We start from the raw sequence: 15,244 nt of genomic DNA, 5'->3' as shown, positions 1-15,244 counted from the left end.
TACTCTTATTTAGGTAAAATTATTTTGTTGACGCACCACAAGAAGGACATGTGTATGTACCACTTGTGCTCCAACCATAAAGGTAAGCTAATGCTGGAAAATCATTTAAAGTCCACAATAGTGTAGCTTGGAGATAAAATGTCTTTTGGAAAGAGGTGTCAATTGTTTCCACTCCCCCCCACAACTCTAAGAGCTCATCGATCAATGGTTCCAGATATACATCAATATCATTCCCCGGAGAATCTGGTCCAGGAATGATCATCGACAAAATTAAAGATGTTTGCTTCATACAAATCCAAGGTGGTAGGTTGTAAGGAATGAGCATCACTAGCCAAGTGCTGTGTGTAGAACTCAAGTTCCTAAGTGGGTTAAATCCATCACTTGCAAGACCAAGGCGTACATTACCAGCATCTTTTGCAAATTCAGGATATCTTCTGTCAAAATCATTCCAAGCTTCTACATCAGTTGGATGTCACAGTTTGCCATCTTTTGTACGTCCCTCATCATGCCATCGCATATCATCGGAAGTTTTGTTAGTTGCAAATAACCTTTGGAGTCTTGGTATCAACGGAAAATAACGTAACACTTTTGCTGGCTTCTTTTTCTTTTTCGGTTGAGCTGCAGAGCCATTTTTCTTCATATCTTTCCATCAAGAACTTTTACACACATGACAAGTCTCTTGCTTAGATCTATTTCCTCGAAAAAGCATGCAATCTTTTGGGCATGCATGGATTTTCACATAGTCAAGACCAAAAGCACGGATGATATTTTTTGCTTCATAATATGTCTTAGGTAGATTTGCCTCAGGTGGAAGTGCCTTAGATAGCAGACCAAGCAGCAATGTGAAGGATTCTTGAGTCCAACCATGTAAACACTTCTGGTGATATAAGTGGACTAAAAATGACAACTTGGTCAATGTCTTAGGTAGATTTGCCTCAGGTGGAAGTGCCTTAGATAGCAGACCAAGCAGCGATGTGAAGGATTCTTGAGTCCAACCATGTAAACACTTCTGGTGATATAAGTGGACTAAAAATGACAACTTGGTCAATGTCTCACAACCAGGGTACAACCTTGTGTGTGCATCCTTAAAGAATCTTGCGTACATATCATGTTCTATCCTCATAGTATCATCTTTAGCATGACTCACATCCTCTGCCATATTATGTTCCATATTTCTATCCTCTACCACATTATGTTCCATATTTGTAAAACTAGACTGAATATCATCTAGTTCAGCTTCAGACATACTTGGCAATGATTCATAGCTTGCTGGAGCAAGAAATACAGCCTGTAGCATTCCTTGCATGTCATCTAATATTCCATGGCGATTTTCTAATGTAGCAGTCCTTGAGACACCCAAAGTAGGCATGCTTGCATCATTATTTGGAACATGAGCAAATACAAATGATGGTGGGTCATACTCCTCTCCATGGTGATTCCAGATTGTATAACCCTGAAGAATACCTTCACATTTCAGGTGTGTCTCAACTTCATCACGATTTTGGGTTACTCTGTTTTCACAATTATTGCAAGGGCACGGTATTTTGCTATCATGTGGAAGGTCACAAAAAGCAAAAGATAGGAATTGGTCAACTCCATCTTTGTAAGCAGGGTCACGTTTTGGTTTACTCATCCAACTTCGATCCATCACCTATGATGATATGTAATGATATAACTAAATAGTTAAGAAATTTACAAAATTTAGTTTCTAAGTATGTAATAAATATAGTTGAAATGAACTTAACTCAATTATCAATCACACTAAAAAACATAAACAATACTTAAGATATTACATCTAATATTTTTTTCTGCACATTCTACAAAAATTATGCATAAAAAACAATTAAAACAACCTAATTGCTAGTTGAACCAAAAATTGACACAAACTCACTCAGACAAATTAATCAGATGGTAAGAAGTTCCAAATTATAGTAAATCCTCCAAAAGACAGGACATAGGGATGATCAAATGGAAAATGGGAATAGATAAGGCAACAAAGCAATGAAGTGCTTCATGATTTCATACAGAAGAATTGTCTGATTTACAGTTACTTTGAAGCAAGGACTTGCTGATCAAACATAAAGGGGACAACTTTAATCCATAGGCAGTAGTTTCAGAAATTTACATTACCTGATGAATGATATCAGGCCTATAGTCAGCACGATTGTGATTCTGCTTCCTTAATTAGCATGATCATCTGAGTTCAAGATTTGCATGTCTGCACAGGATGGTAAAAGAAATTGTCAAATTACTTCCATATATGACAATAAGTTGTTTAGAAAGGAAGCTTTGTCAAAATTGCTATCCATGTAGGACAATTAGTTGTTTAAAAAGAAAGCATCCAGATGTACTTCCTGTACTGCGATATTGCCCTTTAGGTCTGTGGCATACAAACTAACCAAACATCAATACCAATAACTTCCACCCACATGCCCTCAGCAGCTCTCTGCTCTTACTGTTTGTTAAATTTTTATAACTTATATCTGCATCAAATTTATAGCCCTTTGGCACACAAGAACTGCACCAATCAATAGATTATTTTTCTCACCTATTTGCATAGAAGAACACCTCACGTGGTAAAAACATTGCAATAGAAGATTTAGACATGCTACAGAGTTATAACTCACTTATACAACAACTGGTTATTTGTAAAGTGGTAACAATTCAGGCAGGCAGTATTGCCAGAGACTTGCAGTAGAATTATTTTTCATATTATGACATCTTCAAATCCACAGAGCATGTGCAAATTAAACTGAATCTGCACAGTGTACATATTGCAATGACCTGACAAACCTGTCGTTGGGATAGCTGCACATGACTTTAGGCTTAGCACTTAGCAGTAGTTCTTTTTTTTAAAAAAATGTGTTGTAGCTCTGTAGCGTCCTTTTGCCCCCCAGAAAGTTATTTATTCTTTTGCCTCTGTTCCAAGCAGAGGATCAAGGGGGGGATCAACTATATAGATAAAATGCTGGCAAGGGAAAATAATTTCTTATAGTAGTCACTTATACGTTCCTTCATATACTCTAACTAACTTGGATGAGATCAAGGAACATATAAGTGACTACTATAAGAAATTATTTGGTTCTGAAGAAAGTCAGGGAATTCTTCTGGATGATGAATTTGGCAGCAAGTTGGTTAAGTATATGAAGAAGACGATGATCGGCTGACTACTCCATTCACCGAGGATGAAATTGACAGGGTGTAGAAAGGATGAAAGCTAAAATGATGCCACTTCTCAGTTTTGGAGGAATAACGTTAGTAAGAAACTGGTATCAAAGGGGGAGTATTCATCAAGTGACCAGTGGAGAACAAACATGTTTTTTGCATTTTAGCATGATGTATGGCTGGACCCAGATCCCCCGCTACCACTGTAGCAGTAGCACTAGCGCTAGCACTACCTGCACTACTCAAATTTGGAGATGCCATACTGGACAATGAGCATTGGACAAAATCAATAAGGCTCTAATCAGTAATCGGGAAGGGGTAATGGCCTTTGGCCTAATGGGGCAGGGCGCACTGGCTCAGCTCTAAATTCGATTGGGGAGGGAGAGGAACTCACCTAAGTAGGGGGCATGAGGCAGGGTACAGTCTCCGACTCGCCGTCGCAGGGGCTCGTTGGCGTTGCAGCCAACCGGGTGCAGCTCTTCATTGCCATCGCTGGGGCTCGTTGCTGGAGGTCGGGTGCAGCTCTTCATCGCCGTCGCGGGGGCTCCTTGTCGCCGGCGAGGGCGGAGGCTGGTCGCCGGCGGGCGGCGGACACGGGCGCTGCGTGGGGGAGTTGGCCAGTCGGGAGGCGGAGGCGGCTGCGTGAGGTGGACTGCGCATGGGAGGGGTCGGCGTGGGGGCGTGCGCCCGGGGGGCCCGCGGGGACGCGGGGGGGGGGGGGTTGTGAAGGCGACCGGCAAGGTGGCGACCTGGCAGGTGGTGGCGAGCCGGCGACCGACGGCAACAACGATGAGGTGGGGGCAGCCCTTCGCGCTCACGAGGGGAGCGAGTTTGAGTTGCTGACTCACCAGGAGATCCGAGAGAAGAGGAAAAGTCCAATGTGGAGTTTATTCCGTAAATGAACAGGTTAATCTGTTAATGAACAGGTTTTCACGTTGGGCACAGTTTTGGTATAGAAAATATGTATCAACGGTAGAAAAGATTATGTTTCTGAGCTGGTGTCCGTTGACAGATGATTTGTGATATGAGGTTGTTGGTTCGAAGTCCAACCATGACTATTTTTTAAACATTTTCAAATCCACTTTAATTTATTTTTTAGGCATGCCACTTAATTTCTTGATGAGGAGCGTTCAATAAACGTATCTAGAAGCGCTTCTACCCTGAGACCTGTATGACACGCTTTCTTGAGACGTGTCAATACCATCCAACAACGTATCTAGATAATAATCATAGAAGCGCTTTTATCAAAACGTTTCAACAACACTTTAAAATCGTATCTGAGTTGCAAGTTTTGAAGCGCTTTACTAAAGCGTGTTAACAATCATGTCTAATGACGGGAGCATACAAAATATAGAAATGCTTTCAATAGTATAGCAATCCAAACATGGCTACCACTATGTTTTGTTGTAGTGGTAAATATTAATCAATTTTCAAATATTGCACTGGTGTTTTCTGATACAAGTTAGTACAATCCATGGCCTTGATCGAGGGATCAAGACTGACATTCACTACCAACTAGTAAGATCACATTACATACTTGTAGGCACCTTCAAGATCAATTTGGTTCGAACTTGTCAAAACTTCCAACAGCAACATTTTATTTATTAACTTTTAGCAGCGGTAACTGCAAACTGCAGCTTTAGCTTTTCTGATCACATTGTGCTTGATCCTCGGACCTATGCTCCTCTCGCCTTTTATGCGATGCTGCAAGATACTTTTTCCTGTAATTACGCCACCATTGTAATGAGAATGTTAATGGATACATATATAGTGTAAATTCCTGTTCCCAAAAGGAGAGAAGATACAATCTTACTGAAGTACAGTACCATCTTTCTTTAGAGTAATCCTTTGTGATCTTCTTTTACTTTTTTTTAAAGAAACTTTGCCATCAATTTATTTTAAAAACATTTAGGTTGGACATGAATCAAATAATTCCATCATAAATGCAACATTTTTTTCATCAGCTGTGCTAATATAAATTCATATAAAAAGCAGTTTCCAAATTATACATTCAATCCTAGCAAACTAATAAACGTACAAGACATGAAAAGTAAAATAAAATAACATGAAAATGAAAGAAGTAAAGTACTTAAATCATCATTGGAATCAATATATCTGGAAGCTTAAGAAAAAAGAGGTAGCAACTCAGTGATTAATTATATTATTATGATCATAACAATATAGTTGAACATACAAAATTTGCATATTTGCGTGTCAGTGATCCGAGCTAAGCTACCTTGCAGGGAGATGGTCATGAGGACGATTATAAGCTGTCCAATCTGGACCTCCAGAAAAAAGTCGCATTGCCTGTAATATTCCAACAAAAAAAGTACCCAGAAACTATTAGTTAGAACCATAATTCTTAAAGAAAGCCTAGAACTGCAATTGTGAAACTAAACACAAAAAATAACCCCAAAAGCAGCAAGTGTATATATATATATAAAATCATTTTGGTGACCTTTTAGGGGACTACACAGCTTTACGTCAAAGTTTTCTTATTTTGTTTCAGCATAGAGAGGAGACCTTGCTAACATTTATTTGCGAAGCAATACATGACCTAGCTAGTAATAGCAGTGCATACACTATTTGGTTTGTCTCATTCATATATTATGATCAATTTGATTAGCACAACTGCACCGCGTGCTAATCATAAGCTATGAAAGAAATGGGAGGTGACGTTGTTTGGCATAGCAAAGCACGAACCTTAATATAATTGTTCGTGTCCAGTGTGAACCTATGATAGATGCCCGCCGGCACCACGATAAGTCCTCCCTTCCTCACCGACACCCGGATCCAGCGGTCCTCTTCATCTCTCACGTCAAAGTACCCTTCATGTAAATAAACAACATGTTCCAAGTGCAAGCATACAAGTGTGCATCGATCAGTTCAGAGATGCACCCAAGGATCCAACAGATGATACAATATTATATGCATACCACTGCCTTCAAGACAATAGCGAACTTCCTCATCGGCATGGAGATGTTCTTCAAAGAATCTCTTGATCATCGCTTCGTAGTTTGCCATTTTCTCCGGGGTTAATGTCACAATGTCCTAAACAAATCACATGTCATCAACATGGCCACAAGTGGCTAATCATTTATATATATAATATACAGTTTCACCTTATTGCTTTTGCCGTAGTTATGAACTATCTGAGAAGTCTCAACAATTATAGATAAGCAATAACATTGGTATTCATGCAACATCAGATACTTCACATAATACTAACCATCTCACGCCCACATGCAACTCAAATCTGACCTTTCAAGCTAATAGAACAGAGGTTTTAGTGAGAATATGAAATGGATCAGCAAGGAACCCTTAAAAAATGAGCTTCTAGGTTTCTACCCTTTGAGAAAGATAGAATTTTGCTAGTACGTAAGCAACCACTAATTTCAATATGTTGACCTATTGAGAAGACTGACCATGTGCAAGTAGCCCCTCTGGTCACGGATCATCGTAAGGTTCTCATCGTTGTCATGGTTATCTGCATCTAGCCGCATGGCAACGATTCCGAGGTCTGCAATGTATTCATAGAATCCATAAACCCAATGGCTTAAAGCTCTTCGAAGAACTGCATGCCTTTCAGGGGCACATGCCGTTCTTCCTAGCTAGTATGTATACCTAAAGATTTTTTTGCATATTCTAAAATAAAAACATGTGCACATATTAGAGTACCAAGTAATTTTGCAAGAGGAACCGGATCATCAGGCTGCCGGTGGTGGGGAAGCCTCTGGTCTTCCTCGGTGGCGTCGTCCATGTACCATGCTTGTACAACGTCGTCCACACCATTCTATTACCATATATGCAATGAGAAGTAGGTAAGGAAGATATTTAGCCTACTATATGGAAGGAAAACAAGAGTTGGTTGCAACCATGACAATTGTCATGCCACAGTTCTTTGTATGGTTTCTCAACTGTTTGACAAAATACATAAGCTTGAGCATTAGTCGTGTTTCAGAGGTGAGACTGTACCGATTACAACATATATGGTTGTAACTATAATAAGGTGCATTTTAGGTAGCATATATGAAGATAATGCAGCCATGCTACTGAAGCAACTTAGAAACATCGGAGAGTGATTCATATACAGTAATGTTTCAAGTGTATAGAATATGAAGAAAATTAAGTGTCAAATAAGTGCCAATTAGACAGGCGAGAAAAAATAAAGATGAAACCTAATTCAAAATCATAATTTGAAAAATATGATCGAGCACTAAATATAGAGGAAAAGTTAGTGAGAAATGATAATCATGCTTACTCCAACTAACTGATACGTTAGTTGTGAAGCAGAGATTAGTGCGAAATATACCAGCATGTCTTCCGCAAAGTCACCACGGAAGGATGCGATGCTTGGGAAGCCCAATCCCTGGCTGAACTGCAGCTCATCATGAACAAAGCTCTCAAGCCTACTGTCAGCTCTCACTTCTCTTGTTTGTAACACCAGAAGGGCTAGGAGAAGAAATTTTGTGAGGAGAGCTCTCTTGATCATCATTTCTCTGAGGTCTAGGGTCACATGTATGTACTCACGCCTTTGGATTTCTATGTGAAACTACTTGGAACTGGTATGCATATATAGAGAGAGGCTTTAGAGATAGAGATATATAGATAGATATGGATATAGAGAGAGATCTCTAGAGAGAGAGAGAGACAGAGACAGAGAGAGAGAGAGAGAGAGTAATGGTATGCAGATATATGAATTGAATTGATGTGATGCACTACGAGGTCCTTGTTAACAGTAACATTAGCGAGGCTTTGTGCGGTGCACTGAAGGTGGCCATATGTTGAAAAGAAAGCCCTACGCACATGAGCGCGTATTAAGTAGATGCAAGTGGTTACCGGTTAGTATTACGAAGCATCTAGTTGTCATTAAGAATTCGCTAATTAAGTGATCGCCAGCAGATGTGCACTATGCTCATATGGTAGCAGCAGTCGCGGCAAGTACGAAGACGCGCACATTGGAGGCAGGTGAGCTTGTAAAGGGTCGGAGCTAGTGACTACAAAATACTCCAGTGCTATTTTGTTTTTGTTAATTTATTTATCGTCCATTTGGGCTAGATATTTTGGGAAATTTCCTTAATATAGGATAGGAACACGCCATGAGAATGGTTCGCCGAGTGTTACACTCGGCAAATGCGTTGCCGAGTGTTTTTGGGCCTTCGCCGAGTGCCTGGGGCACTCGGCGAACGTGTGTGTTCGATTCGTCGACTCAGCAAGGATGCTCTTATTTTTCTAGATTAATTTATATTCTACAAATATAATTAATGGTATTGTTTTCTAATAGTGAATGACATGCTTGTTAACAATAAACTCGTCAATTTCAAGATCTCATAAAAAATATAGATGTCTTAATTAAGTTACTTACCATAAAATATGTTATCTTATAAATCTTTATCGCATGACACTAAAGATACAGACAATACGACATGCTGTTTGTGATCAAAATCATCCTAATCCGGGGTATACATTGAACAAGGTCATTCTTAAATATCCTGCGCCCTATCTCAAAAGATCTACTGGAAGATGCTTCAAGAAAACTTTAAAGATTACACTACCTCATTGGGTCGGTAGGTATTATATATGGGCACCAAATTTTGAACGGTAATTGTTGCCAGAGCTTATATAAAGGTTAAAAAACAAAAGTTCATGACATACGTGCCAAAGCAATTCATGACGTAATGAGTGAGAGTCCTTCGCACAAGTGGAGAGCAATGCATGACGTAAGGAGTGCATCGTTTTCCGATGGCGGATTTTGCTGATTTATTGGCACAAGTGGAGTCGCTACACTTTTTTGATCTTGTTATTCTAGGACTCGATCACATGGTCATATGTGCGTATGATGGCCGGTGCTATATTAGTTTTTCCTTTCTCTTCATCAGATTGTTGTTATCCTAATAGTTTTGCATACACATGCATGAGTGAAGATCGGTCTTCCAGACCAGCTGGTAGGCTCCACAGTACCATTTTATCATTTTGGACCGCGTTGCCGGAGCGGCACGTTCATATAAAGAATTTTTAATTGTCAGGAAATATAACTAAATCATTGCATATCCAAGTCATTCTTAAACTTCTTAAGAGCAACTCCAAAAGTACCTTAAAAAATTCTTCCACAAAACTATGTATTGGGGGCTTTTTCAAAAAAAATTTCCCCTAGATCGCTAATAACCGGAGCCTAATATTTCAAAACAGACCACATCATCGTAATTGGATTCATTAGTTGGGCTGGTCACTTGCCCTCATGCACGCCAACATGGCCGGGAAGTTCGACATCCCATTCCAGTTCAGCGCCGTGGAGGCGAGGCTCGACGATCTGGACTACGCGCTCGCCATCAGCGTGGTGGCGCAGCTGCACCGGCTCCCTAGGGAAGTTGGCGGGCTCCAGACCAGGGCAGTAGACACAGAAATAGGAGACGAGCGGCGGGTGGGCAGGCCAGTAGGTGACCTGTATGCTGTGGCCATCCCTCGTCGTGGAGTAGGCGGTGGTGGCGTTCAGGCGCTCCTCGATGCGGGTCGTGAAGTTGAGGAGGACCAAGCCTGGCATTTGGGGACCAGGGCCTTCGCCATTGCTGCCGTGGGTAGGCAGATGCAGAGAGGAGTCCGCGATGAGGCCCCTTGTCAAAATCATCAGAATTCATCGCATCCTTCTCCCTTCTGAACTGATGGGTGATTCTTCTAGTGGACATCCTTTGAGACATCAGAGATTGAAGCCGGAGACGGCGATTGGATCGAATTGGACAGGGGAACAGGCATTGGTTGAGGAGGGAGGAGGAGGAGGTGACCAAGTTGAGCACGGAAGAACAACGAGGGAGGAGGCACGACTCCGCCCCTTGCCCCGCCGCCGCTGCGCGCGTGGGAAGGGTCCGGCTGCTTGCGCACGCGGGAAGCAGCCGATTGGGGGGAGGATGGCGCTCGTGAAAATATGCGCGGTGATCGGCTCGATTTTGGCGTCGCGAATAGATTGGGAAAGTTTTGGGGAGCTGTTGGAGTTCTTTTTTTTCTTTTTTTTCTCCCTAAATAAAGTATTAGGCGTAGAATACAGATTCATTTGGAGCAACTCCAAGAGACTGCTAATCTTACCCCTAATATCTTTTTTAGGAAAAAAGAGAGAAAAAATGAACTCCAACAATCCACCTAAACCTTCCCTAATTTTTTAGCGACGCTAAAAAACAGCCTGCCACCATGTATATTTTAGAGCAACTCCAAGAGTTCCTCAAAAAATTCTTCCCCAAAACGAGGTATTGGGAGCTATGCTAAAAAATTTTCCCCCAAAAAACATATCAGTCCACAGCAGAACGCTAAAAACTAATCCGCTAATATTTTAAATGAGACCACGTCATCATACTTGACGTCCAACGCACAGTTGTCACCGTATAGGCGCTGGTGTTCTATGAAGGAATCTGAGGCAAGCATGTTGGTGAACTCCGTGCATCCTTCAATGAGGCTGGGCTCATCTTCATCAGGTCGGCCTTCAGTCCGCACACGGAGCTCAAACTCGATCAATGCACGGGATACCATTAAAATGACCCGAGCTGGGCTGCTCAGTGACAAACGTGCCATGCCCTGCAGTGCAATCATATTGAAATTATCAGCTACTAGCAGAGGCATTCACTTTTACCAATCAAATATCTGAGATACCATATTTGTGGAACAACTAATAGGCATTCTCTTTCAGTAGTGATGCTATAACTTGGAATTTTTATTGTTAGTTAGACCGCATATTGATAAAATTTCATACAGCATGGAAATGAGAAGAGAATCCCAAAATATAATAGAATGTTGCATATACTTGCAGGTAAATGGTTAAGTTGCAAAATGAATCCCTGGGGCAGGTAAATGGTTAAGTTGCAACATAAAGGAGGTGCAGGTAGACAACTGCAAGTTTGCAAATCGACACAGGACGCTTCAAATCCACGTTAATACTATATGGAAATACTACTCTTTAGAAGATTCAAATACTAATTAAGTTTCGAACATCACACAATACCATATCAAAAAAAATATCACAGTAGCTACTAATACTATTTAGAAGAATCAAATTCTAATTAAGTACTCGGCTCATGATCTCAGCCCGCAAGCACATGTAGTATTTCTTTTGCTCATCTGGCATGGCAGTAAGGTCCATGGTCATAATCCTCTCTTCATCCCTCTTTTGCTGTAACTGGACCTCCTGCCTCCTAACCTCAAGAAGTAGTTTTTCATTTGCAACTCGATCTTGTTCAAGAGCAAAAGCTTTGTTGAACCTCTCCTCTTTTTTTAGCTCTTTCTCCCCATCAGTTTCTTTCTTCTGTGCCCACATATTTTCTAAAGTTGTTGTCACACTTTTTTTCTTCTCTTGCAGCAGTGCTGCTTTTGCCTTCTTCTTACCAATTGGTCTTATCAATGCATTATTCTCTAGACATTGAACTTCACCTTGTCCTATGTCATTAGGTAAACTTTCACTCGGGTCAACAGTTGAACTTGTCTTCTGCTTCTTGTTAGATGTTTTAGCAGCAACCAATTCATCAATTTTAGAAAGCCATTTTGGTTGTGTTCTCAACTTATTCCAGCAATGCATGAACTGGAATGATTTCTGATGTTCGTCTTCAGACTTGTACAAAGCACATGCCTCTGCAACCTACACGCACCAACATACAAGGGATATTCATATACGATATATAAAAATAAAATAGTTGAAACAAATCATGGTATTGCGTAGTAAGTACCTTGTCTTTCATTGTACTACCACTCGAACGTCTTAACTCAATCCGTGCTAGACACCCACAAAACTTGTTCACACATTTTTGTATGGTCTCCCACCGGTGCATGAGAGAATTTATGGTACGCTTTGAGGTGCACGTCTTGTGTTCATGGAAGTACTCATAGATACGAGACCAATACTTGCCACCTTTTTGATCTTTGCCTACGATCGGATCCAAGCTTACATTCAGCCACGCTGAAACCAAAACCTCATCTTCGTGGTCACTGAAATTCTTTGATCTCTTATGGTTTGGCCTCGCAGAGGGGGCTACTGGACCCACTTCAATTGCCTGTGACTGTTGGTCAGCAAATGTGTTGCTATAATAATCAGAATCCCCTAGATTGGTTTCATCCATCATCATGTTCGAAAAATATCCATTTCCTGCCCAGTAGGTAGAAAATAAACATCAAAAAATTTAGCATGGGTCTAAAAAATTACCAGTGACATTTAACATCCATCAGTGGCAGCCATCACAATCCTAACCCAACAACCTAGTAAGACTGAGTTAATTCAGTAAGACAATTTCAGTCAAATGGTAATATGCTGCATCAGACAACATCATTGCTTTAATAGGTAAAATTCATAGGACAATTTCAGACAATGTCATATGCTTGCATGTCAAACTCTTACTCATCAACTCTGAGATATAAACTTTAATAAGCCGACATGCATTGCTTAGTCCGGATTACCCTAGAGAATTGAAATGAGTAGCTTATGATTCATACCATTCCCAAATAAGTTGTCGTTGACCACTTGTTCGAAGGCAGCTGAGGGGTCACTGGATACGGAATTGAAATCGTCGCCGGCAAGGGCTGCCATCGGAGGACCACCGGCCAGATCGAGGTCGTGGTCACCGCCGGTCCTTTGAGGCATGTGGTCACCGCCGGGCCATTGAGGGTGCTGGTCGCCGACGACCACCACGCGCCGTTGAAGCATCCCTCCGCCGCGTCTTACTTGGCCTTGCCGGACAGGAGCCGTTGGCCGTGGTGCCTGCATCTGCACAGGCAACAAAAGGAATTAAAATCAGCACTTTGATTTTTTGAGGTAAGCTTCTGGAAAACTAAGTTGAGTGCAGTATGCTTAGGACTCTAAATCAGGTGCTCTCAAAGTGTGGCACCATGTGGAATGTCCTTGCAATTTCAGAACTAGATAAAAAAATTCAATGCAACTAAGTTTTTATTTAAGCAAAGCAAATGCCTCCTCTATAAGATTTCATGACTATGCAATACTTCTGTTAGTGACTTCTCTCTTTATTTATTATCTTTTTGGTGCAAAGTCAGCAGTTGGCATCCTTGTCTGCAGTGATGGTTGATTTTCTTTGCATTTTGTATTCATCTTCACTTCTTCAGTGTACTTTATGTCTGGACAGATGCTACCAACCAAAAGTTTCAGTTGATACTCAGTGTCGTTTCCTTTATGTTCTGATACAGGTGCGCAAACATAGGCAATGCGTGGATTTTTTTTGTCCGAGATTATCATCCCCCTTACCCCAGAAAGGTAAACAAAAATGTTGTCGATGTAACAAAACCGTCCGCGGTTCTGTAAAGTATTAGAAGAGTGTTGGGAGCATGCTCCCTGAGTCCATGTATCAGTTTGCGCTGAATTCAGTTTGCCTGATTTGTACTAGCACCATGCGAGGATGCACCCTTTGTATGACAATGTTCGATCCAACATTTGTTTGTGGATCGAGGCTATTCATTGATTTATACTCGCCGCACTCTTTGTTCTACCAGTGATCCCTATGTGATTCATAGGCAACCCTTGAAATTTTTTCATCTGGTATGGTTCTGGTAACATTGTTGAAAGAGATAACCTGCTTTAGTAGAAAGTGAATAAAGTGTTGGGTACAAGCATCATAATGTTGGGGTCACGAACCACGCTCACAGCACACATAAGTACATAATAGAAACCAATAGGCAGCAGTTTAATTGGGATGAAGATAACAATTTACCTTGATGATTTCAACTAGCTGATCAACGCCACTGTCTCCAGGGAATAGAGGCTGTTGGGAAGAAGAAAAAAAACAGATTGTAGGCAGAGACAAGCTGGATAGTCCACCATGACCATGTAATTGTGTGATCCCTTACCTGTCCTAAAAGCAGCTCAGCAAGAACACATCCGGCAGACCAAACATCAATTGCTGTTGTGTATTCAGTAGCACCAAATATGAGCTCTGGTGCTCTGTAGTACCTAGAACATATGTAAGAAATATTTGGTTCTCCTTTTACCTAAAGCAGTAGAAATAATTAGCCACGCAACAAATACAAGGATTCATGTGAACTTCAGTTGATTATGACCATACCAGAACTTTCGCGCTGCCAAAGTCACACAATTTCAACTGATGAGTATGAGGATTCACCTGTAGCAGAAATAGTATGCATCAAACCATCTGAAGCTGCATTTATAATTGAATAAAGATGTGTTCAAACAGATAGAGATGACTAATCCAGATATACCAGGAGATTTTGCGGCTTAATGTCCCTATGGCACACTCCGATGCAGTTATGAATGTATGCCAAAGCTCTACAAATCTGTCAATCACAAGGTTTTACATGTCATGACTATCATGCAGTTATACTTGGACATGTTACAACAGAGTAAGCTTTACCTGATACATGTAAAGTTTTGCATATATCAAATGTCACAACTTCCTTGCTACAGAGTGTCAGAAAAGTAGATAGCATTCATATAACTAGTTACACTTTATAGATCCTCGAATTGCCGGAAGGGGTGAGAAGCCACAAACTGCAACACACGAGCACCATTCCGGCTATGGAGCATGGTGGCTTCGGAATCCAATCAGAATAGCGGAACCATGGGAGCCCAATCCTCAACGGCTCAACCCACCGATCGATAAACAGAACCAAAACAAAAAAACACTCGAGATAACTGAACCATTGGCGGGACCAGAGAGGAGAGAGCGGTGGAGATCTGGATCGCTCATCGGAGAGCCGGAAAACGGCCTGGCTACGCGACCGGGCTGGTTCCGGCGAAGTCACCCCGCCGGGAGAGGAGGGCCGCGTCCAGGCCCGCCGCCGCCTAGCGCTCGCCCGTCGCCGGGAGAAGAGAGCCGCCGCCGGGAGAGGAGGGCGCCGCCGGGAGAGGAGGGCCGCGTCCCGGCCCGCCGCCGCCTAGCGCTCGCCCGTCGCCGGGCGAAGTCACCCCGCCGGGAGAGGAGGGCGCCGCCAGGAGAGGAGGGCCGCCGCCGCCTGTCGCCGAGAGAGAACCGCCGCCGGGAGATGAGGGCACCGCCGGGGGAGGACGGCGCCGCCAGGAGATAAGCGCGCGAAAAAAAAAGAGCGGGCGCGGGAAGGAGCTCGCGGAGGATTGGGGGAAGACCGC

The 15,244-nt window shown here is 42.0% G+C and overlaps 3 protein-coding genes across 3 annotated transcripts; all 3 read right to left on the bottom strand.

The window, feature by feature from the left end:
- Positions 1 to 4,550: 4,550 nt before the first annotated feature.
- On the bottom strand, positions 4,551 to 7,790 carry LOC101756549 (1,2-dihydroxy-3-keto-5-methylthiopentene dioxygenase 3). Its single transcript, XM_004975233.2, has 7 exons — positions 7,478 to 7,790; positions 6,844 to 6,958; positions 6,591 to 6,685; positions 6,102 to 6,216; positions 5,869 to 5,993; positions 5,402 to 5,472; positions 4,551 to 4,886 (listed from the first exon to the last, which is right to left on the bottom strand). The coding sequence occupies exons 1-7, from the start codon at positions 7,658 to 7,660 to the stop codon at positions 4,805 to 4,807; spliced, it is 786 nt and encodes a 261-aa protein (XP_004975290.2). The 5' UTR covers positions 7,661 to 7,790; the 3' UTR covers positions 4,551 to 4,804.
- Positions 7,791 to 11,001: 3,211 nt separating this feature from the next.
- LOC111258031 (glutathione S-transferase T3-like) lies at positions 11,002 to 12,873 on the bottom strand. The gene is made up of 3 exons (XM_022828748.1): positions 12,628 to 12,873; positions 11,868 to 12,283; positions 11,002 to 11,779 (listed from the first exon to the last, which is right to left on the bottom strand). The coding sequence occupies exons 1-3, from the start codon at positions 12,836 to 12,838 to the stop codon at positions 11,204 to 11,206; spliced, it is 1,203 nt and encodes a 400-aa protein (XP_022684483.1). The 5' UTR covers positions 12,839 to 12,873; the 3' UTR covers positions 11,002 to 11,203.
- Positions 12,874 to 13,628: 755 nt separating this feature from the next.
- Positions 13,629 to 14,543, bottom strand: LOC101756966 (glycogen synthase kinase-3 homolog MsK-3-like; the record flags this gene model as incomplete). The annotated part of the gene is made up of 6 exons (XM_022828493.1): positions 13,629 to 13,715; positions 13,854 to 13,904; positions 13,990 to 14,130; positions 14,205 to 14,261; positions 14,359 to 14,433; positions 14,511 to 14,543. Coding segments are annotated over 6 exons (444 nt in total), but the record flags the coding sequence as incomplete, so codon positions are not given.
- Between the last annotated feature and the right edge of the window lie 701 nt (positions 14,544 to 15,244).

This window comes from Setaria italica, chromosome VII (genome assembly GCF_000263155.2).
Source record: "Setaria italica strain Yugu1 chromosome VII, Setaria_italica_v2.0, whole genome shotgun sequence".
Taxonomy (NCBI): Eukaryota; Viridiplantae; Streptophyta; class Magnoliopsida; order Poales; family Poaceae; genus Setaria; species Setaria italica.
The sequence above is the reverse complement of the archived record's forward strand: the minus strand, read 5'-3'. Positions and strand labels throughout refer to the sequence as shown.